At 49.5% G+C, this 21,893-nt stretch overlaps 3 protein-coding genes and 1 pseudogene across 3 annotated transcripts; 3 read left to right on the top strand and 1 right to left on the bottom strand.

Moving 5' to 3' along the window:
* The first annotated feature begins 404 nt into the window (after nucleotides 1-404).
* LOC101773731 (cytochrome P450 87A3) lies at nucleotides 405-4,159 on the top strand. Its single transcript, XM_004976477.2, has 8 exons — nucleotides 405-1,096; nucleotides 1,193-1,342; nucleotides 1,610-1,861; nucleotides 1,947-2,036; nucleotides 2,519-2,597; nucleotides 2,723-2,829; nucleotides 3,511-3,641; nucleotides 3,732-4,159. Exons 1-8 carry the CDS (start codon nucleotides 461-463, stop codon nucleotides 3,820-3,822), a joined length of 1,536 nt encoding a protein of 511 aa, XP_004976534.1. The 5' UTR covers nucleotides 405-460; the 3' UTR covers nucleotides 3,823-4,159.
* Nucleotides 4,160-5,393: 1,234 nt separating this feature from the next.
* On the top strand, nucleotides 5,394-8,250 carry LOC101773319 (probable glycerol-3-phosphate dehydrogenase [NAD(+)] 1, cytosolic). The gene is made up of 5 exons (XM_004976476.2): nucleotides 5,394-6,216; nucleotides 6,349-6,545; nucleotides 7,218-7,465; nucleotides 7,658-7,809; nucleotides 7,915-8,250. The coding sequence occupies exons 2-5, from the start codon at nucleotides 6,530-6,532 to the stop codon at nucleotides 8,033-8,035; spliced, it is 537 nt and encodes a 178-aa protein (XP_004976533.2). The 5' UTR covers nucleotides 5,394-6,216; nucleotides 6,349-6,529; the 3' UTR covers nucleotides 8,036-8,250.
* A 2,347-nt stretch (nucleotides 8,251-10,597) lies between these two features.
* On the bottom strand, nucleotides 10,598-12,927 carry LOC101772904 (annotated as a pseudogene).
* Nucleotides 12,928-18,524: 5,597 nt separating this feature from the next.
* LOC101772499 (protein IQ-DOMAIN 1) lies at nucleotides 18,525-21,127 on the top strand. Its single transcript, XM_004976475.3, has 4 exons — nucleotides 18,525-19,091; nucleotides 19,671-19,847; nucleotides 19,921-19,989; nucleotides 20,069-21,127. The coding sequence occupies exons 1-4, from the start codon at nucleotides 18,690-18,692 to the stop codon at nucleotides 20,807-20,809; spliced, it is 1,389 nt and encodes a 462-aa protein (XP_004976532.1). The 5' UTR covers nucleotides 18,525-18,689; the 3' UTR covers nucleotides 20,810-21,127.
* Nucleotides 21,128-21,893: the final 766 nt, after the last annotated feature.

The following is a 21,893-nucleotide window of genomic DNA, read 5'->3' as shown; positions in this document are numbered from 1 at the left end:
ATTTAGACGGTTCAATGTAGATCAAATGGTCCAAAAGAGTGACTGATGGATAGGAAAAATATCAGTCGCCTTACAAAGTTACAAGGAGATAGACCCAAGGATTAATGAATCACATTCTTGCAAAAAAAAGGACTAAAGAAATTGCAAATAATGTGTGAATTTTCTCATTAACTAAATGACCATAAAATTATCAGTCCTAAATAAATTATAGTAGTATTGTTAGAAAATCCAAAATATATTACTGCTATAAGAAAGGGCATATACGTAAACAATAAATATATAAAAGGGGTTGTACGCTTATTCTTTTCTTCCCCTCACTTTTTTTTAAGGCCAAGGCTTTCAGCGAGGTGGTTTATAAAAGCCAATCCCCTCAAGCCCATACTCCCACAAACCCACACATAACCCCTCTCCTCCCTGCCTCCTCGCTAGCTGCCAGTCTCCTCCTCCTTCCCCTTGGCACATGCAACCATATCTTCAGCTAGCTTCTCTCCGCCTCGCCACCACCATCCCTCTCTCCCGGAAATTATATACCGCGAACCTTCTCGCCACCTCGGAGGCCATGGCCGCCATTGCCTATATAGCTCTCTGCGCCGCGGCATTGGCGGTCCTCGCCGCGCTCCTCCGCTGGGCGTACAGGTGGAACCACCCCAAGTCGAAGGGCAGGCTCCCGCCAGGCTCCATGGGCATCCCCCTCATCGGCGAGACGCTGCAGTTCTTCGCGCCGAACCCGACCTGCGACGTCTCCCCCTTCGTGAAGGAGAGGGTGAGGCGGTACGGGAGCATCTTCAAGACCAGCATCGTGGGGCGGCAGGTGGTGGTGTCGGCGGACCCGGACATGAACTACTTCGTGTTCCAGCAGGAGGGGAAGCTGTTCGAGAGCTGGTACCCGGACACCTTCACCGAGATCTTCGGCCGCGACAACGTCGGCTCGCTGCACGGGTTCATGTACAAGTACCTCAAGACCCTCGTGCTCCGCCTCTACGGCCAGGAGAACCTCAAGGCGGCGCTCGTCGCCGAGACCGATGCCGCGTGCCGCGGCAGCCTCACCGCGTGGGCGGCGCAGCCCAGCGTCGAGCTCAAAGAAGGCCTCTCCACTGTACGCATATGCAGCTTGCCTGTCGTTGATGCCATTGCCAGATTATTAATTGTTGTTTATGCTCGTATTAACACGGATTGCTGCTTCGATTTGCAGATGATATTTGATCTTACCGCCAAGAAGCTGATAGGCTACGAGCCGTCCAAGTCGTCGGAGTGCCTGAGGAAGAACTTCGTGGCGTTCATCCGCGGGCTGATTTCTTTCCCTCTGAACATCCCCGGCACGGCCTACCATGAATGCATGGAGGTAATAACATGCGGTGGCTGCGAATTCATCTCATCAGAATAACTGAAGAACAACCCTCAAATTGCACCATCTGCAAGCAGTTTGCACATGCCAAGCCCATAAACTAGTGATCAGCACACGCGCACGGTTGTACCTGCGCGCGTACATTATTTCACAAATTAAATTCTCAAGGAATATTTTCTCCAAGTTTAATTCTTGGTTGGACAGTGAACAGCACTCGCAATCGAATTTTCTAATAAATTTTCGTCGGTGGATGTACGACGACAGGGCCGGAAGAACGCGATGAAGGTGCTGAAGAGCATGATGAAGGAGCGGATGGCGGATCCGGAGCGGCGGTGCGAGGACTTCTTCGACCACGTGATCCAGGAACTCCGGAGGGAGAAGCCGCTCCTGACGGAGACCATCGCGCTGGACCTCATGTTCGTGCTCCTCTTCGCCAGCTTCGAGACCACGGCGCTGGCGCTCACCCTCGGCGTGAAGCTCCTCACCGAGAACCCCAAGGTCGTCGACGCGTTGAGGGTAAGCAATGCAACAAAGCCAGGAGAAATCGATCGCCGACTCTGACGGAGCAAGCTAACTTTGCTACATATGCGTGATCGAGCAGGAGGAGCACGACGCGATCGCCAGGAACAGGAAGGACCCGGATGCCCCGGTCACGTGGGCCGAGTACAGATCGATGACCTTCACGAACCAGGTGAGCCTAGCCCGGACCCTTGCTTAGCCTAGCTCGTTCGTACTACTAGCAACTGCGCAAGTTGCATTATTGTTAACTTGCCAAGACAGTATAAACGAGTGGCCAATCAAGATCTAGCAGTGCAACTCTGCAAGAATCTTGGTAGCCCGACGCTGCAGCCAGGCCCAAGCTTGCTATAGTTAATCTTACTTAATCAGTGTATAAGAACACGGCCCAAGCTTCGAGGTTGATAGATAATCTTACTTGATTAGTGTCTAATAAGAACTACAAAGCCGATTGTTAATTCGCCGCTGAAGATTAAAGAATAGAAGGGGAATCAAAAACTTGAGGCCGCGATTTTGCCACAGTATAGAGAGTTTATTTACACGCAGTAGTAAAGCGCGAATTGCCAAGCTCTTGGATGCCTCTCTGAACTGAAGTGCTGTTCTCTGAACCCAGCAAGTGCTGAGAAACTGACACCCCTGTTCTCTGTGTCTCTGAAGGTCATCATGGAGATGGTGAGGCTCGCAAACATCGTGCCGGGAATTTTCCGGAAGGCCCTGCAAGACGTTGAGATCAAAGGTACACATCAGGAATACCATCCTGCACATGCAGTGGCATCTCTTGTTCTTTGCATAAGAAAATGTTCTCTCCAGCAAATTGCGTGGTGCTCAATTTTGTGCTGTGTTTTTGTGGCGTTGGCACAGGCTATACGATTCCGGCGGGATGGGGTATCATGGTGTGCCCACCGGCTGTGCACTTGAACGCTGACATATACGAAGACCCGTTGGCGTTCAACCCATGGAGGTGGCAGGTTCGTCTCCTTCAATATCTCAGCAACCACTAGCGTACTCTGCATCATTCATGTCAGCTTTAGGGTTGTGTGTCACAGGTCGTTCAGCTTGTTTTAGGTCGTGAGAGATTGTGTTGTTTAGTTGTATCTAGGGAGTAGGAAACGCTATGATCTGATCTGCTCACCGAACCTGCATATATTCTCCTCGCCATTAAAACAGAAATCACAAAGAAGAGTACTTTAACCAACTGCAAAAGTCTCCAATAATTGGCAGAGTGATTAATTAGTATGAGATCGCAAGGCTCTGATCCCAAGTACCAACTTGGCCACGGAGATCAAGAAGGAATTCGGTTGGTGTCCCTGGTTCCTGAACCATCGCCGAAGCTTCCTTTCCGAGTAGTTTAACGACAAGGTCAAAATGGCAACAGATGAACATGGTGTAGATCAGTAACAAGAGACAACCATGCAAACGTGCCAAGTATATAGGCACACAGAGAGTGCCTGATTGTCTCACTGTCTGACAATTGTTTAATTGCGTCATCGGGGTTTGGAGCTCTAATCAGAGGTTTCTCAAACCGGTAGCTGAACCATGTGCCCGATAGAAGATAAGAATCTAAATAGAACAGAGTATGATGCATTTTCTGCATTAGAGAGCAGTATTCAGATCGAAGTTAGTTCCTAAATTTGTTGTTCTCTGAACAGGACAAGCCTGAAATCACCGGAGGAACGAAGCATTTCATGGCGTTTGGAGGTGGCCTTCGGTTCTGCGTTGGGACCGATTTCAGCAGGGTCCTGATGGCGACGTTCATCCACAGTTTGGTTACAAAATACAGGTAACATTTTTCACATCTGCTACAGCATTATGAATCCGTATCTTGTGTTATAGAACTATGAAATCTGAAATTTTGTTTCTTTTATGACAGTTGGAGAACAGTAAAAGGCGGGAACATAGTCCGGACCCCTGGCCTTGGCTTCCCAGATGGGTTTCACATCCAGCTTGTCCCTAGGAATTGACCCTATTTTTGATCTCTGACATGTTTGGTTCATCGAATTAAACACAAGATTGTCTGTGTAAAGATATCGACTTTTAGGTCTCTTAGGGACAGCATCAAAGGATGGAGAATCGTATACTTAGTCTAGTGTTAGGATACACATCCCTAGTTAGAAGTGCAGTCATATTACCGAGTCCTGCCTCTGATCCATGCAAAGGGGTTTTTGTACTTTGGTCGTCTGTTTTCCATGTGGTTAGTAATCTACCATGTGTTGTATGTATATCTGATCATACTTGTCTAATGAAACACTGAATACTGAAAGGTTTTTGTGGAGCCATGCGAAGAAGCTCCATTCGTTCCCAGCTTGTTCAGCCATAGTAGAAGTTAATGACTGAAACCAGCCTAGTCTTCAAGACAGCAGCAGCAGTAACTGTCGAAATGGGCTGCGGTTACATCTCGGCGCAGGAGAACAGCTACCCTTGACACAGGAAACACTGAAATCCTCGGCAGTAAAACATTTACATGGTGCAGAAAACAGGAATCTTATTGGACTGCATAAGATACAATCTTAGCTACGATTTGATAGAGCAGTCTCGAATCGCCACAATTTGTGTGTTTTGCACGTAATCATCCAAATCCCACAGGTCAAGCTTGATCTCTGAACCGGATCTTTTCCAACTGAAAATCTTCCAGACATAGGTTTGCTATGCACTTTTTGTGACCTGTTTACCGTTGGTCATCTTCGTTTGCTTCATTGCACAACCCAAGGAGCAGCTAACACAAGCCACAGTAGTGTTATTCAACTCTGATAGTGTTCAGACTTGTTAAAGAACGCTACACAAGTGGAGTTTAATTATGTGATCAAGATGGACTTTCTGTAGACATGCCAGCGACAGGATCTCCCCCGCGGGAACATAATCGGAGGATAGAGATCTCGTTATCCAGCAGCTCGTCCCAAGCGTCTGATTTACTCGTCTGACATGACTGTGTAGCGCGTCAATGTGCATCTCGAGGCCTCTCTGAATTTGCTGTTGGTAGTAGATGCCCCCCTTCCTTGCAGAAGGACAGAAGGTCCTCGTGTTGATCATGCGGAGGTTGTGGTTAATTTGAAGCCAGCTAGTTTGAGTGATGTAAAAGCCTTTTGTAGCAGTGTAGACTTGGCTCCGTTACTCATTCCGTGATCTTGCCTTGTTCAGATGAGGTTTCTGTTCAGACAAAACTGAGATCGTGGCAAGCTAGCTTCATGCCTGTCGAGAGTGAGACGCTGATGTGTCATAGCATGGAATCACTGTCAGCATGCTACCTCCTGTAGAACTTCTGAGCAAGCGAGGCGCTCGGATTTTGCTAGCTTAGTTTTTTCGCGTGTGCTGACCCAGTTAGAACCTACTCCTACTAGTTGCTCAACTTACCTGATGCTCATTTCTACCAGAATTGTTCTTATGGAGGCAAGGCCGTGGCGCCCTGCTATGCTATTTGACAAAGGCCCATAGCCCACACATACTCGTAAGCACTTCCACCCTGAAACATGGGTTCAACATGGTGTACTGAAATCGAATCAAGCTCCATCCCTCAGTTGCAAGTTGCAAGTGGAATGCGACGAGGAGCGGGGCCAAGTCAGCAGCCCCGATCTCTAGTAGCGGCGACGATCGAACGCCACCGCCGTCCACGCGCGGGCGCCGCAACGCCGAGCTGTAGCCTGTAGGCCCGAGGCCCGTGGCCCCTCAGTCTCAGGCCGCCGCGGCATCCCTGGAGGAGCGAGGGCCGTCGGCGGCGCGAGAGGGGAGCGGGAGCCAGCGGATGCACGCGGAAACTCGTCGGGGGCTCACACGGGGCCATGGTGGCGAATCTGGCGAAGGTCACCGGCGGCAGCGCCACCTCGCTGGCGCCTGGCGGCCATGCCGCCGGCCAAAATGTTTACAGGTAAGCCCCTAAATAGTTTCAAATAGCCCCGATCGCGACTAATAATTGCGATCCGATTATTTTCAAATACCCCCCTTATTTGAATCACGATAATAATTGCGATCCAATTATTTGCAAATACCACCCTGATTTGGATCTCGATTATTGATCGCGATCCGATTATTTACAAATTGATCCCTGGTTTGGCGCTCTATCTCCTAATCGGCTCATGCTCCGGCCCTTACGCCGACGCCCTCGCCGCCGTTCGTAGCAGCTCGGAGCGTGAAGATCCATCCCCACTCGAGCCCTAGGCGGCACGAGTCAGCTCTCCCGCAGCAAGACTGCAAGAGAAACCGCTCCATTCGCCATCGCCAGTCCCCACATCCAACTATCCAAGCCGAGGAAGAGTCACGTGCTTGAGCGCTCACGCCGCCGAGCATGGCTGCGGGGCAATCCTGAAGAGGCTTTGAAGAATCTTGCTAAAAAGCTTTGTGCTCTGTCTGTATCACCATTCTGGGTATTGCTTTCCACTTAATTGAACCATATACAGTGTACTTTTGGGCTGCAGTTCAACTGAAAAATTCATTTCCTTCTCACTTGGGCTTGGGCTTGGGCTTGTGAGATAATTTCCGCTTATCGAAATCTGCAGGGAGCTTCAAGCTACAGACATTCTCGACGCCTTTTGAGATCAAACAATGAAGAGTGCCCTTCGCGAAATGATTGGGATGGCATAACCATGCACTCTGCCGCCCATCTTTCTTCAAAAACCATGGCCTTAGTCGTCGTCCTGTATATGAGTATACAATATAAATGAAGGCTGGATGAGTTGAATGTGCCATGCTACTGGTAATTCTGATAAAGCTTGTAGCATGTATGTCTGTATTGATTCTGGCCTATATCTGAGTTTGATGGGCTTTAACTATTAGTTGTGTAAATGGGCTCTAGCCTGGTTGGCTAGCTCATTCTAGAGTGGAGCGAGCAACCACGGTTCGAATCCTCATTTGCACAGATATTAAGCCATCAATATGGCTGGGGGGCTAGACCACTATAGTCGTTTAACTATTAGTTGTACAAGAGATAGTGCCTGTTATATGAACACCCTCCACTCATGAGCACTCAGTACTGGAGGAAGAATTTTTTTTCGAGGAACAAACAGTAGGCATTCCGCCGACCCATGAAAGTCTTTTATGTTTAAAGTTTAGTCGATCTGTTTAACAGTCACCCATCTGGCCATTACCATGACCTCTTGCCTTAATAGAGTATGGGTGGCAGGGTGGGGTACACTAAAATCAGAAGGGTGCCTTAGAATTTTAAGAGAAAAAAACAATCGAATTGGAAAATCTTGAAATAGGGATATAAAGTTAAATAGTTGCTACTTACTTTCTGATAATCTCCATTCTTTGACTCAACATTGTATTTGTCATAAATGGCCGTGGACACAAATGGGATAGTATGTTCTACTTTGTTTTACTACATTTTGTGAGTTTCCGTTTCACCATATTTCTCTTCATGTTTCAGGAATGGTGACAGCTTTAACAAATGAGAGTGCAACAAGCAAATCAGTATATTTTGCTCATTGCACATCAGAGATGATATTCATTACTCACGTGCTAACAGAACAACCTGAGAAACTTGCTGGTCCTCTGCTGGCTAACACATATGTAATTTTCCTAAAAGGTCACAGAGTATGGTATGGACAAATGCTTGCCAAGGGAGAGTTGAGTCCTGACATGGGTGATAGTCTCAGGGGAAAGGGAATGATTCAGGTAATAATATAACCATGTTCTTTATTCCATTCAACTTTATTTTGGGAATATCTTTGACAAATGTTGAAAGGCGAATATTACAGTAGATGTCAAAGCTTCCTGGATATCTCACAACCCTGACTTTTGCAACTGTTCATTTTCCTTTTAACATGGTGTGTTTCACCATGATCGTTTTCTCGTTCCATCGGACAGGGTATCTCTGCCGTTGGTGCATTTTTTGAGCTGCTTAGTCAACCCAGCTTAAGTGTGCAACATCCAGAAGAAAACAAACGAGTTGCTCCTGCTGAACTATACCCAATCCTGAAGAGGCTGCATAACTGGAGAATTGACAGTGTGCTTGAGGAGTGAGGGCTGCAGCCCAAGTGAAAAAGTAACACTTCTCACTCATGCCTTTAGCTGCTTCATGTTACTCTTCTGATATATTATACTTGACATATCAAAATTTGCAGGGAGCTCCCAGCAAGAGACATTCTCCAAGCCTTGAGGGATGAAACGATGAAAGATCCTCGCGAAAGGATTGAGATGGTACAAAGCCACGCATTCCGCCCATCTCTCCTTGGAAAACCATGATCTTGTTAGTGTTTGTATACTAGTAGATAGAACATAAATGAAGGTGGGATGAGATCGAATCCCCCAAGCTACCAATTATTCTTGGTCAAGCTTGGAGCAGGCCTGTGTTTGAGCTATAGGGGCTCTGCAGTTGTGGAATTCTTTGTCCTCCTTCATTGCCATGTTGTACAAGAGATTACTGAATCAATAAACTTTATGGTCGCCTGTTATATGAACACGCAGTTGAGAGTACCTCATGAAGAAACTACTCTTGAATCTCTTGATGGAAATTAATACATTTTACAACGTGTCAGCCTGTCAGGTCGACTGTATGTGCGGATACATTCTACAACCTGTAGCATGTTGGACTGTTGGTTGTGGGACTTGGGAGTGCATTATAAAAGCAAAGCAGTCCGTGCGCAGCTGCGAGCACCACCTGCCGTCGGCGGACCACCAGACATACTCGCTGCGAGTGTAATGGGACCAGGAGCGGAGGCGGAGGCGGAGCCGGAGCCCAAGACAGTAGCCAAGACATCGGTGAAGAAGAGGAAGCTGCCAGCCCTACCCACTCTGCAATGCCAGGGCTAGCGACGAGCAAACGCCACCCGCGGCCCGCACCACCACCAGCGCATCCGCCGTCCGCGCTCGGGCGCCGCAGCGCCGAGCTGTAGGCTCATCAGTCTCAGGCCACCACGGCATCCCTGGAGGAGCCAGAGCCATCGGCGGCGCGAGAGGGGAGCGGGAGCCAGCGGATGCACGCGGGAACTTGTCGGGGGCTCACACGGGGCCATGGCGGCGGCGGCGGCGCCACCTCGCCGGCGGCCATGTCGCTGGCTCGACTTTTTACAGGTAGGCCCTAAATATTTTCAGATAGCCCCCTGATTTTGGATCGCGATTATTGATCGCGATCCGATTATTTAAAAATACCCTCCTGATTTTGATTATTTACAAATTGGACTCTGGTTTGCCGCTCTGTCTCCTCGTCGACTCGTGCTCCGGCCCTTACGCCGTCCTCGCCGTCCGCCGCAGCCCGGAGAGCTATCCATCCCCACTCGAGCCATAGGCAGCACGAGCCAGCTCTCCCGCAGCAAGGGTACCCGCTCCATCCGCCATCGCCATATCTGAGCCGAGAAAGAGTCACGTGCTTGAGCGCTCACGCTGTCGGGCATGGCTGCGGGCGATCCTGAAGAGGCTTCGAAGGATCTTGCTAAAAAGATTTGTGCTCTGTCTACATCACCATTCTGGCTATTGCTTTCACTTAACTGAACTATGTACACTGTACTTTTGGGCTACACTTCAACTGAAAAAAAAAAACATTTCCTCTCACTTTACCTGTGATATAATTGCCGCTTATCGAAATCTGCAGGGAGCTCCAAGATAGAGACATTCTCAAAGCCTTTTTTTTATGAAACAGCAGACCTCTAGATCTTTTTTATTTTATATATGTAAAAGATATGTACATGTACAAGGCCAAAGGCCCAAAGAAAAAAGCAGGAAAGAAAGCTAATTGAGATTACACAACCAAGGGGTTAAGAAGGCCTTCAGAGAGGGTTTAGCTCTAATCATAGTCTTGGACATCTCCTCTCTGAAGCTAGCTTTCTCAAAGCCTTTTTAGATAAAACATTGAAGAGTCCTCTTCGCGAAATGATTGAGATGGCATAGTCGTCCTGTATATAAGTACAGTATAAACGAAGGCTGGATGAGATTGAATGTGCCATGCTACTGGTAAATTCTGATTAAGCTTGGAGCATGTATCTCTGATTCTCTGTATTGATGCTGGCCTGTATCTGGGTTTGATGGGCTTTAATTATTAGTTATGCAATTTTGTATGCTTCTTTTAGGACCTGTTTGGCTTGTTTGTTTGAGATGTACCTTTTGAGCTTTTCTGAAAAATGTCTACGCTATTGGAGCTGGTAACACGTGGCCTGATGAATGCCTAGGCTATTGGAGCTTGTAATACTATTTTTTTCACTTTCTTTCCACTAAATTTCGTTTGCCCCGCTGTGAACATTAAGGGGGTGTTTGGATACGAGATGTTAAACTTTAACAGTGTCACATCGGATGTTCGGATGCTAATTAGGAGAACTAAACATGAGCTAATTATAAAACTAATTGCAGAACCCTGTGCTAATTCGCGAGACGAATCTATTAAGCCTAATTAATCCATCATTAGCAATTGGTTACTGTAGCACCACATTGTCAAATCATGGACTAATTAGGTTTAATAGATTCGTCTCGTGAATTATACTCCATCTGTGCAATTAGTTTTGTAATTAGCCTATGTTTAATACTCCTAATTAGCATCCAAACATCCGATGTGACAGGTGTTAAACTTTAACACATGGTTGCCAAACAGGCCCTAACCTGATTGGCATTCTACCCATCGTGCTGGTTGCTTATGATGTTGAACAATGCATAAGAGCAAATCATTTGTTTCAAGTGCAATTGAAACGAAGATAAAATCATTTTATGCGTATGAGCTGGGCACACCCAAAAACAACACGCATGCACACAGTAGAAAATGGAAGAAACTTAAATTGAAAGTAAAAGTTCTGAATATAATGCAAGATTCGAGAAGATGTATAGCAGTTAAGGATTCCATCGGCTTAACAATCTGATGAGAGGGATGGCACTGAGGCATCTAACAGGTCGAAAAACTTCTATGGTACATTAGCAAGGTAGCTACCGACTAGCATCCAACAGGAATAATTTCAATTACATCAAGCCAAGCGACAAATAGTCAGACATCAGCTGAAAGCTGATCTAAGGGATACAGCGCAGTAGTGTAAACAATGCTTGATTAGCTCTAAAATGCAGACTGGACCAGTTAGCATGAGAAAGGAACCAAATCGCAAGCTTGCTCGGAACTTGTTGAATGGCCGCATCACATCTTGAAGAACTACAACAGCTCAAACTGGATGCAATTCTTGAAGTATCGAGGACCAGACGGTTGTATTGCCGCTGCCTATTTCTTTCAAACTACACCGTGGGCTTAGATGATTTTGTTCCTGACGTCTTCTAGCTTCTTCAGGATTTCACCAGGAGTTCTGTCGAGCTCATCAGCAATCTTCCTCTGCATATCAGCTGGTAGGGATGGATACTGCTCGCAGAGATCACCATCTATCACATCCAGGGGCGGATCTAGCGATGGGGCAGGCGGGGCTCAAGCCCCCCTACCGCCGCTTGGATAATGGAGCCCCAGCTCCTCCATGATTTTTAGGAAGAAGAAGAAGAGAAGGGAGGGAAGGAGGAGGAGGAAGAGGGAGCCCCTCCTAAGATCAGGGGCCGCATCCATTCACATCTTGTGACAGAACAAAATTCATCAGTAACAGTGTGCTTCAAACTGTCTTTGCAGTTCAGCTGTAATGACATCCAAAGAAATTTCATGCACTAATGTGAAACATATGCTATCTGATACGAAACATCTTGTGATCAATATCCTGACAGTGTATTAATATTGTTTAAAGAAAGGTCAGAAAAAAATTACCTTCACTGAAAATAAGCAGATCTGTAAGCCAAATGATATCTTCCACATAATGGTGGATGCTCCTGACGGAGATGCATCTCCAAGTGAGAGAAGAAGTGAACATCTTCCCTGGAGGTGAATGCGAGCAGTGCTCCCACACTGCCCATCACAGTTCCGTAAATAAGACATTCACCTCCACCAGGAATTAAAGAGGCCTTCTGCAAACTTGTGACAGCATCACCAACATGAAACTGCACGATTTCCTCCACTTTGTTAGGGGCACCATTTAACTTCCCTTGCTCCCATTTAATCTTGCCTCCAGTTGGGTCTTCTTAAATCTCATCTGAGATATCCTGAGGAAGACGAGCAAAATAGATATTCCCAAACTTATCAGCTCCAGCCATAGTGTCAAAATCTATGTGTTGAGCTTCTGTAACCCATCTGGGAACACTGTCATCAGCAAAGATATACAACTGGTTTTCATCCCGTCTGTACTTGCAGTGTTGAAATGACTACAAGGAAACATAAAAGAAATACATAGATTAAGCACTTCAACAGAATGTATGAAAAGCTAATTAACTCAACTGTTTGTGGAGTAATGCAGTGCTCACAGCCCACAGCGATGAGCCCAATCACCATAACTAACCACCGGGGTGCGGTGCGCAGGGGCGGCAGTTGGGCACAGCACGGCGCGAGCGGAGTTAGCGGAACGGGCGGCGCTGCGGCTTTGGAGGTGTGGACGTGTGGTAGAATCCAAGAGGTGGTTGGGAGTTTGGGAGGATCTGGTGGCGCCGGCACACACAGCCGGCTAGCTGACGGCAATCACGCCCAGATTGCCTCAGCTCAGTGGGCTGGGGCACAAGCGGCGGAAGAAGAGGTCGGTGAGGGATAAGGTGCCGCCGCAGCGGCGAATCCGGGCCGTGGATACGGCGGCGTGGCGCGGGAGAAGACGGCGAGGCGCCGCCCAGGGCGCGGGCGTGGTCGCCGCGGCGGAATGGGGACTGGACGGTGTGTCGTGGACTCGCCGCCGGTGCCTGAGAAGAGGGGCCTAAAGGTTTTGCAGAAACCCGATCGCGATCCAACTATTTACATTAACCCCGCTAATTTGGATCGCGATTAATAGTCGCGATCCAAATATTTATACAAACACCCTTACTATTTACGAAGACCCCCTATTTTGGATCGCGAGATCCTGATTTTTTTTCAGAGTTGCCCTTCTTTTCGGTTGCTGATGCCCTTTCGCTCCGGCGACGGCGGCAGCCATATCGTCGCCGGCGAACGGGTTCCGATCCTCCTATGGCTCCTCCCTTCCTCTTCCTCGCCGGTTCTCCCCTGCCGCACCCCTTACTACTCCATTCCACCACCGCCGCTGTGTCTCTCTGCTACTTTGCCCCTCCTCCGGGAGCTTGTACCCGTCGTCGGGCACGCTGGATGCGCCGTCGCCGAGCGAGAGTTCGTCTTGCGTCCATCACCTAATCGTGCGAATCCAAACATATGGAATGTTATTGAGAAAGAACACTGATTCAAACCAATGTTTCTCTCCTTGGCCATCGGGAGCTGATTTATCTCAGAAAGTTTCAGGTGCTTCATGTTATGAAACTCTTTTGTGGCATCAAAACTTGAGATCTGGGTGCCGCTTGTTGTTCTAATTTGCAGGCAGTGTGTATGAAATTCGATGTTGCGCATGAGCATATTGCCAAGTCATTGTATATGACTGAGGATATCGAATGAAAAGGCTCATCTTGTTCATTTCTGGAGCCCAAATACCACCACATGTTTACTGCATTGTCAGATTCAGTGAAACCTGGAACTAAAACTGACACTACACCGGTTTTATTCCTTCAAGAATTGTACCAAGTTTTTTTTTCATTGACCAACAACCTGACCGTAGCAATTTCATCCATTTCAGTGATCGTAACTTCGTAAGGCAGCGTCCATTCACAAGTCACAATACATCCCACCATTGCTGATGCCAGCGAACTGAAATAGAGCCCGACCAATATCAACAGGAGTAGCTTCATCCAACCAATTGCTAATTCAATATAGGGGGAGCACTATTTCCCACCTTTTAAAGTTTCTGACGATCCAACATTTGAGAAGATTTTAAAAGACAAATTTCTGATTGGGGGAAAGAAATCCAATTCACGTTCGATTTACCAGTGTATGAACGCGTAAAAATGCCCAAAAGGAAACCGTGATTCATGGAGGCAGGGAATTTATCTTCTGGGCATTGTACAAAATTTCATGTCCTAGTATCATATGTGCATGCAGAAATGAAAAGTATAAATTGGCATTGGCAGGCTGTGCTTTGCAGATGCAAATTTGTTCATGCCTCTCTCTTGCTTGATGTCATTTTTATGCCACCGACAATTTCTTTCCTGCAGAATTTGATCTCGTTATCCAGCAGGTCGTCTCAAGCGTCTGATTTACTCGTCTGACGTGACTGTCTAGCGCGTCAGTGTGACTCGAGGCCTCTCTGAATTTGCTGTTGGTATCACTGTCATTCCGTGATCTTGCAATCTACCTTCATGCTTGTGGTTGTGGACATTGAGACGCCGATGTGTCATAGGCTCATAGCATGGTATCACTGCCACTATCAGCATGCTACCTCGTGTAGAACTTCTGAGCACAGGAGGCGCTCAGACTTTATTTGTTAAGATTGTTCGTGTGTGCTGAGTTGCTGACCCAGTTAGAACCGAGTGCCTGAACTTACCTCATGGTCGATTTTACCAAAAAGGAGTTGTTCTTTTGGGGAAGCAAGGCCATGGCGCCATGCTATGCTGTTTGCCTGTTTGACAAAGGCACATAGCCCACAAGCCCTTATATCCTGAAACATGATGGACTGAAATCGAATCAGGCCACGAAACGCCCTCTTATATCCTCATAACCCGCAGTGATGGGCCCAATCAACATCAGGGTACTGCAATGTTACAGCACACGGCCGGCACAGCACAGCGCGGCGGATTTGGGGCGTGCGCGACGGCGACGGGCAGGTGGGGGTGTGGATGGTACTATGGGGTGGTTGGGACTTGGGAGTTTGGGAGGATACGGGTGACGCGACCACCATCCACGGCTCAAGTTTTGTCGCCGGCAGAGACAGCCGGCTCGCTGACGGCGATCACGCCCAGATTGCCTGAGCTCCGTGGGCTGGGCACCACGTCCCCTTGCTGCTTTGTGCTTTTGGCGTCGGCACAAGCACAACCACACTACCAGTCAGGGTCAGATGAGACGAGGCCCAGTCCGTCAGCAAGCCAAAATCCCAGACCGAGTTGTTGTAAGTTTGTAAAACACGAGTACACGACAGTTTTTGAGTCTACAGGGTCGTCACCCTTTCTTTCTCGAGCCACCGAACTTCGGGTTCGAGGTCAGCCGGGGATAGCTCCCGCCGCTGCCGCCTGTATTTCTTTCCACCTTTACCGCAGTACATGATGGCGTGGCGGCGGCATCTCCTTTTCTTTTCAGATGAAAGGGGTTCTACACTTTCTAAATATTGAGCCGGGATAAAAGTACACCCAGCGAACAAAGACATCAGAATACAGGAGCACACTCGCACTCAGCAACGTAGTTCTGAAGATTTTTTTTTATTAACAGAAGTACTGTAGTTCTGAAGAGTAGCCGAGCAGGCTTTGCTTGGCAACGTGATCGGATTGATAGACAAAGTAGTAGTTGATTAGCACTATGTTATCTTATGCTCTGGCTGTGGTACCACTCGACCGTCTGTACGCAAGGATCAGGCAATGGCCAGGGACCAAACGAAGTGGCGCTCATGGGCTGCGCCAACAGAACACCCGCAGTGCTGCTACTCATTAGCGCTCGACTTGGCTTCGATTTGGCTGTCGCTTGCGCCAGCGGCAACAGCTTTTGGAAATACCGAGGCCGCCGCCGCGGCCAACGAGGATCGCTCAAACTGCCAAACAGGCCATCTGGAATGATGGCTCCCGTCTTTCGGGGGCGTTTGGTTACTTTGCTATTATTTTTAAGCAAGTGTCACATCAATGTTTAGATACTAATTAGGAGTATTAAATGTAGGCTATTTACAAAACCCATTACATAAGTGGAGACTAAACAGCGAGACGAACCTATTAAGCCTAATTAATCCATCATTAGCAAATGTTTACTGTAGCAACACATTGTCAAACTATGGACTAATTAGGCTTAATAGATTCGTCTCGTCGTTTAGCCTCCACTTATGCAATTGGTTTTGTAAATAGTCTACGTTTAATACTTCTAATTAGTATCCAAACATTCGATGTGACGAGTGCTTAAAAATAAGTAGGGAAACCAAACCAGGCCTTCGTGACGGAAACTAATCCATCGTAAGCAGCAAAGCCAAACCTTTTATCGTACCCCTCGTCGTCTGTCACGAATCACGATCATTGCGTCGCGTACTACAAGTTTGGTAGCAAACAGGTCAAGGACGACCCGCACGGCTACCATCGAAGTTAGAGATCATGGTGGTCAACCAGGTTCCCCTTTTACCCTTTATCGACGACTTTATTTCAAAAAATATTACTAAAGTGCACCCTCTTTTTTTCCCCCCTTGAAATTGAAGGCGTATTGGGCCTCGCAGGATGCAGCCCATCTAAACCATCGACTGGGCTGCCGGCCGGGCAGAGACCCCAACAACAGGAAGGCCCAGACAGATATGTGACGCCATCTCAGCAAGCAACGGGAATCCATCCAAGCAAGGACCCACATGCCAGCGGAAGCAACGCAAGCACGAATCCGGCAGTCCGTCCACGTGACCGTCCTCTCCTCGTCCTCGCCCTGGCGCGCAGCGGCGCTGCACTGCCTTTCGCGCGCTCACGCCACCCTCCCCATGTCAGGCTACAACGAACCGATAGCCCTGCCTGCCCTGCCCCTGCGCCTGCGCGGGTAGGCTCGTGCTGTTTCCGGGGCCAAAGCCTGGCACAGCCCCCGTCACGTCCCGGCGCCCCATCCAGCGGGTACGAGCGGCCGAGCCCTCACGTCGTCAGCGTCGCTACAGCAACCTCAACCTTGCATGCCAGCGCAGGATGCCAGCGGAGGACGAGGGCGAGCACCAACCAGAGGAGTAGAGGGCGGCCCCGCCCTGGCGCTGGCTGGGAGGATGGTTCGGGGGGACGCGTGGCGCGGCGACGGGGGGTGGAGCGGCGGATCCGACGGGCGTGCGCTGTTCGCGCCACGGGAGGGATAAAGCCGACGCGGGAGGGGAAGGGACGAAAGGCATCACGGAGGCGGCGAATTTCACTGTTGCTGCTGTGGTCTTTCCGCTGTCACAGTGGGCCGTCGAGGAAATGTCTGACCCGGGGGGGATCTGAGTAGTTCGAGGGAAGGAACGGTTGAGCAGGATGAGGATCTTCTGAGGCCATGGGACACAGGAGACAGTGCGTGCTTAGTTTTGTGCAAGTCTCTGTATTGCCTTTTGGAACTCGGCCATGAACCGAGAGTATTATTGCTTAGGCAATGTTTGACGAAGGAGTGCAATAATTTTAGTCAACATCTAAACATGCTCTCGGTTTTTCAGTGGTGGGATGACTAAAATTGTTCAAGAAATGAATAAGTATAGAGAACATCATTATCTTAAGGAAATTTGTCGATAACCATATCATCATAGGTATTGGTGGATGACCAAAAGCTCAAATTGCAATATTACAATTTTCAAAATTAGAATTTTTTATGGTTATTGCATCCGTAAAATATAGGGATATTGCATCATAGATACAACCAACCAAACATTATACTTTTTAGGATGAGGCATCCACTCGTTGTGCTTCCGCATATCCAAATATACAATACAACTCTACAAAATTACATTCAAGCAATCAAACACATGTATCATTAGCGAATCCACCAGTATATGACGAGACGTGATGACTACCGTACCTGCCCGTCCAAGGCCACCTGATTTCAAGCCAACATTGAACGTGATTATATGAAATACGATGTTGCCTCGCCATGCAATTAAAAGATGAACCAGCTAAGGCATTCCTCTACAGGCTGAAACACTTCCTCGCCCTGGGTCATTCATGTTCTACTAACCACTAGACCACACCTCCTAAGATGATTCTTTCACTGATGCGGGTAGCAATGATCATTAGCTAAGTGATGATCCAATGAGGAGTGACCAGGTGGTAGCCGTCAGTGTCATAGGAATAAAGCATGCAAGAAAGATTTGAACAAGTTAATTTTGGAGGAAGTAGGCGTGGTTGGCTAATGGACAGGTTTCTCCGTAACAAACGACAAAACAATAGATAGAAACAAGTGACTTTATTGCCTATTTCTATATATATTTGAATTGATGCACCCTATTTGATTTTGAATGTAATTAAGAGTTTGAACTTGAAGAGGTACTTTATTTTAATATTTTCATATGTCACTTCCTCCTTAAGATAGTAGTTGTAACGTTTGCCGCCACTTGCAGATCCAAGCCACCAAGATCATAACTCCCTAACAAACGTATCAGTCAAACCGTTGTCTATATCTATCCAATTGTTATTTAACGCTTCCACAATCAAAGTGGGACGGTCCCAGGCCTCCTTTAAGCCGACACTAACCTGTAGAAGAAGCAATCGCTAGCGAAAATAGCCTCTTACATTTGTTAAGTGTGAAAATTCAATAGACTTATAACGCTAAAACGTGTTATCATATGAGTAGAAAAGTTTTTTAAATCAAGATTTTCTACTTATGTGAACTAGATTTTCTCATGTCAAACATCTGTGTGACTTTCATTTCCCGCTTATTTTCAGAGCCCTGAATTTGGCAGTTAATTAGTACATCTCAAGTACCGGAAAACCACAATTTCTAGCAGCGTTTGACCAAGGAGTCAGCCCGTCAAACACCGTGCCGGCCATGCCACCGGCGGAGCAGAGGATCAACACCAACAATTTTCCATATGCCACCCTCCAAATAGTCTAAATCAACAGCTCTACACGATCGCATTAAAAACGCTCCAACAGTTTAGCACTATCGCCCCGGAATAGGATAAACTATTCGCACAGAGGGGCCCTACCGTCTTCGCTTCCTCTATAAGACTAGACCTTCTAATCCTCCACTAGACCATTCCTTTCTCTCCTGCTGCCTTTTGCTCTTCTCGGTGTAAGCGTGTGCGCGTTTTCACTGTTTTGTTTCATCTCCCGCTCTTTCTTTTCCCCCACTACTCCGGCCAAGTGCTGGAACGGGGAAGCCTCATGCGGCCGACGCCTGCCGGGGAGCGGTAGATCGGCGGACATGGGCTGGGCGCCCAGGTGGCTGCGCGGGCTGCTCGGCGGCGGCAGGAAGGCCGCCGAGACGAAGCCCGTGAAGGAAAAGAGGCGCTGGGGGTTCGGGAAGTCCTTCAGGGAAAAGGCGCCGGCGCCGGTGGCGGCGCGGCCTCCGACGCCTCCGGTGCAGCCCTCGGCGACGCCTCGCCGGGGGTACGCTGCGGCAACGGATGAGGCGGACGACGAGCAGAGCAAGCGCGCCATCGCGGTGGCCGCGGCGACGGCGGCGGTGGCAGAGGCCGCCGTCGCCGCGGCGCAGGCGGCCGCCGCCGTGGTTCGGCTGACGAGCAGCGGGCGGTGCGCGCCGGCCGCCGGCAAGCGGGAGGAGTGGGCGGCAGTTCGGATCCAGGCCGCTTTCCGTGGCTACCTGGTTAGCTTCTCACGCTCTTTTCACTCTTCAGTTACTAAATCTTTTGTGAAAATTCCAAAAAAAACACGGGTCACCTCTTTAAGCTTCATACCAAGAATACAGACTGTAAAGCGGTAGGGGAAACATTTTTGTTCCAAAAAATCACCCCCTTTGCTTGATGGGGGTAGAAATTTCCGTCTTCCTGTGTAACGTACAAGTTGCTGCGGTAACCCCATCCTCTCCAGCTTGGAGAAGCCACGTTGAGTCTCTGGTATCTGTGGTCTGCCATCGTCTTTACTGCCTCTAGTCTAGTCTCTAGGCTCCGTTTCTGCAAGCAACGCATGGGCGCATCCGCGCATGGCCATGGCCGCTTTAATTCCCTTTCCCTCAAGAAATTGGATGGCCTTTCTTGCCGTTTGCGCCTAGTTTACCGCGTTACTGTTCTTGGAAGGTGCTAGGCGCCGTAGTCGTAGTAATGCGGTGGTGGTTGGCATGCCAAGTTGCCCGACCCTGGTTTACACTGCGGATGTGTGAGATGCCCATGGCCATGGGACCATTACTGATTAATCCCTCTGCTCCTGCTTGTTGTTCCGTGCGAAGGCGAGGCGGGCACTGAAGGCGCTGCGCGGGCTGGTGAAGCTGCAGGCGCTGGTCCGGGGCAACATCGTGCGGCGGCAGGCGGCGGAGACGCTGCGGTGCATGCACGCGCTCGTCCGCGTCCAGGCGCGTGCCCGCGCCTGCCGCGCAATTCGCTCGCAGCAGGCCCCTGCTCATCCGGTGAGTGGTTCTTTCGCTTGTTAGCCAGACGCGTTTCGGGCGCGTTCTTACGCCTCATGGATGTGCATTGCAGGATCCGCCGACGCCGGAGAAGTACGATCATGCTGGTGCCCCCAGGCACGGCCGTTCTGGTTCTCTAAAGGTGAATGTTTGATTCCTCTGTTCATCGTTTCCTATGTGCATTGTGATGACCGTGACAAATCGTGAGGTGATTTGTGCAGGGGAGCTCATCGAAGACACCGGGCAGTGAGAGGCTGGGCAGGGAGAGGTCGGAATCTTGCGGGAGGAACTGGCTGGACCGGTGGGTGGAGGAGAGGTTCATGGACGACGAGAAGAACGCAAAGATTCTCGAGGTGGACAACGGCAAGCCAGGGCGGCACGCTTCCAAGAGGCGCGGCGGCGGCGGCAACCATCACCATTCACCGTGCTCGACGATGACGTCTGACCAGAACAGCCGGAGCTACGCGACCATGCCGGAGTCGCCGTCCAAGGACTCCACGACGGCGCAACAGTCCGTGCCGAGCCCGCCGTCGGTGAGCATGGGCGAGGCCCTGAGCCCGCTGCGCCTGCCCGTGGACATTGCCGAGCTCTGCGACAGCCCGCAGTTCTTCTCGGCGACGTCGCGGCCGGGGAGCTCGCGGCGGGGCCCGTTCACGCCGACCAAGAGCGAGTGCTCCCGCAGCCTCTTCGGGGGCTACTCCGACTACCCCAACTACATGGCCAACACCGAGTCGTTCCGCGCCAAGGCGCGCTCCCAGAGCGCGCCCAAGCAGAGGCCGCAATACGAGAAGTCCAGCTCCCTTCGCAAGGCGTCGGCGGCGAACGCCTTCGCGACGGGGCCGTACGCGCCGACGGCGGCCGCAGCGCAGAGGTCGGCGGCCTCGCTGCACGCCAAGTTCACCAACAAGGCGTACCCGGGCTCCGGCAGGTTGGATCGACTCGGCATGCCCGTGAAGTACTGATCGTCTCATCTGATCCTACCAAAGTTGCTTCAGGATAGAGTGGTGTTGCTCCTTGATCGATCAGTGTCTGAAAGTAGGGACGATGAAGTGAATCTAGTAGTGGTCGTTAGGTGCTATTACCGTCAACAGTTTTCCGTTTCTTGCTCGAGTAGCCAAGTGTAAGTTGGTACTAGCTGCCTGTAATACTATGTGTGGTTTAACTGTTTAACTGCTAACAACTCCCGTCTGCCTTTCCGTTATATACAGTATGTGCTGTCAATCTGGTTAATCTGGTGAAGGAATTGTATGAGCTGCAGTGCTGGCCCAATGTTGATCACACACACATACTGTTAATGATGAGATTTTAGCTTCACTCTGTTCTCCATTTCCAATCTCTGCTTATAGAAGTACCCCTTAGGTAACCAGCATGATAAGATTCTTTTGCCACTATCAGTAGTACCACATTTCATTAGAAAAGAGGCTTATTGAGCGAAAAGCGTCTCTAATTACTTTGTCCATTGGTGGACCGTGGACCCGTTCGTGTGTTTGTCCCGGACGGTCTGTCTCGGGCCTATCTGGTGAGCTGTGACTTGTTTTAAATGGCACTAGCTGTCCCGTCCGGTAGTCATTGGAGCCACTTGCCGAGCTCGCTGCGCCATCAGTTTCGCCTTGGGCTCGTACTAACCACCGCCGTGAAACAATGTCGGGCACCGAGAGGAAGACACCAGCATGGGGTTAGGCTCACGTACTCCTGGAGTAGTATTTCTTTTTCTACCGCCCTGAAAAGAGGAGCTTAACTGAGCTAAGCAACCTTCCCCCTCATCGCTAACCGCGACCCGGCGTGCAGAGGACGCAAGTACGCCACGACCCCGCCAGGTTCCCGAAGAACGAACGGTATGGAAGTGGCACAAAAACGTCGCTCCTCCTGCCGTCTCGACGCTCGAAACCTTTGCGCGTGTTTTGGGAGGCGGGCAGCAGAGGGTTTTGTGCTTGGTGTGTGTGTGTGTGTGTGAGGGAGGAGAACCAGGGCCCGGGGGGTGTCGGTGTGGAGGTGCGGCAGCTGTGAGTGCCGGTGCGGCGACGCCAACGCTGGGTCTCGCTGGCT

Source organism: Setaria italica, chromosome VII, assembly GCF_000263155.2.
Source record: "Setaria italica strain Yugu1 chromosome VII, Setaria_italica_v2.0, whole genome shotgun sequence".
NCBI lineage: Eukaryota > Viridiplantae > Streptophyta > Magnoliopsida > Poales > Poaceae > Setaria > Setaria italica.
The sequence above is the reverse complement of the archived record's forward strand: the minus strand, read 5'-3'. Positions and strand labels throughout refer to the sequence as shown.

Coding starts and splice junctions, on each gene's coding strand:
- LOC101773319 (XM_004976476.2), top strand. Junction 7,466..7,657: donor GGGGAAAGGGAATGATTCAG/GTAATAATATAA, acceptor TCCATCGGACAG/GGTATCTCTGCCGTTGGTGC. Junction 7,810..7,914: donor ATTGACAGTGTGCTTGAGGA/GTGAGGGCTGCA, acceptor CAAAATTTGCAG/GGAGCTCCCAGCAAGAGACA.
- LOC101773731 (XM_004976477.2), top strand. CDS start 461: ATGCAACCATATCTTCAGCTAGCTTCTCTCCGCCTCGCCACCACCATC. Junction 1,862..1,946: donor AGGTCGTCGACGCGTTGAGG/GTAAGCAATGCA, acceptor GTGATCGAGCAG/GAGGAGCACGACGCGATCGC. Junction 3,642..3,731: donor AGTTTGGTTACAAAATACAG/GTAACATTTTTC, acceptor CTTTTATGACAG/TTGGAGAACAGTAAAAGGCG.
- LOC101772499 (XM_004976475.3), top strand. CDS start 18,690: ATGGGCTGGGCGCCCAGGTGGCTGCGCGGGCTGCTCGGCGGCGGCAGG. Junction 19,092..19,670: donor CCGCTTTCCGTGGCTACCTG/GTTAGCTTCTCA, acceptor TTCCGTGCGAAG/GCGAGGCGGGCACTGAAGGC. Junction 19,990..20,068: donor GCCGTTCTGGTTCTCTAAAG/GTGAATGTTTGA, acceptor TGATTTGTGCAG/GGGAGCTCATCGAAGACACC.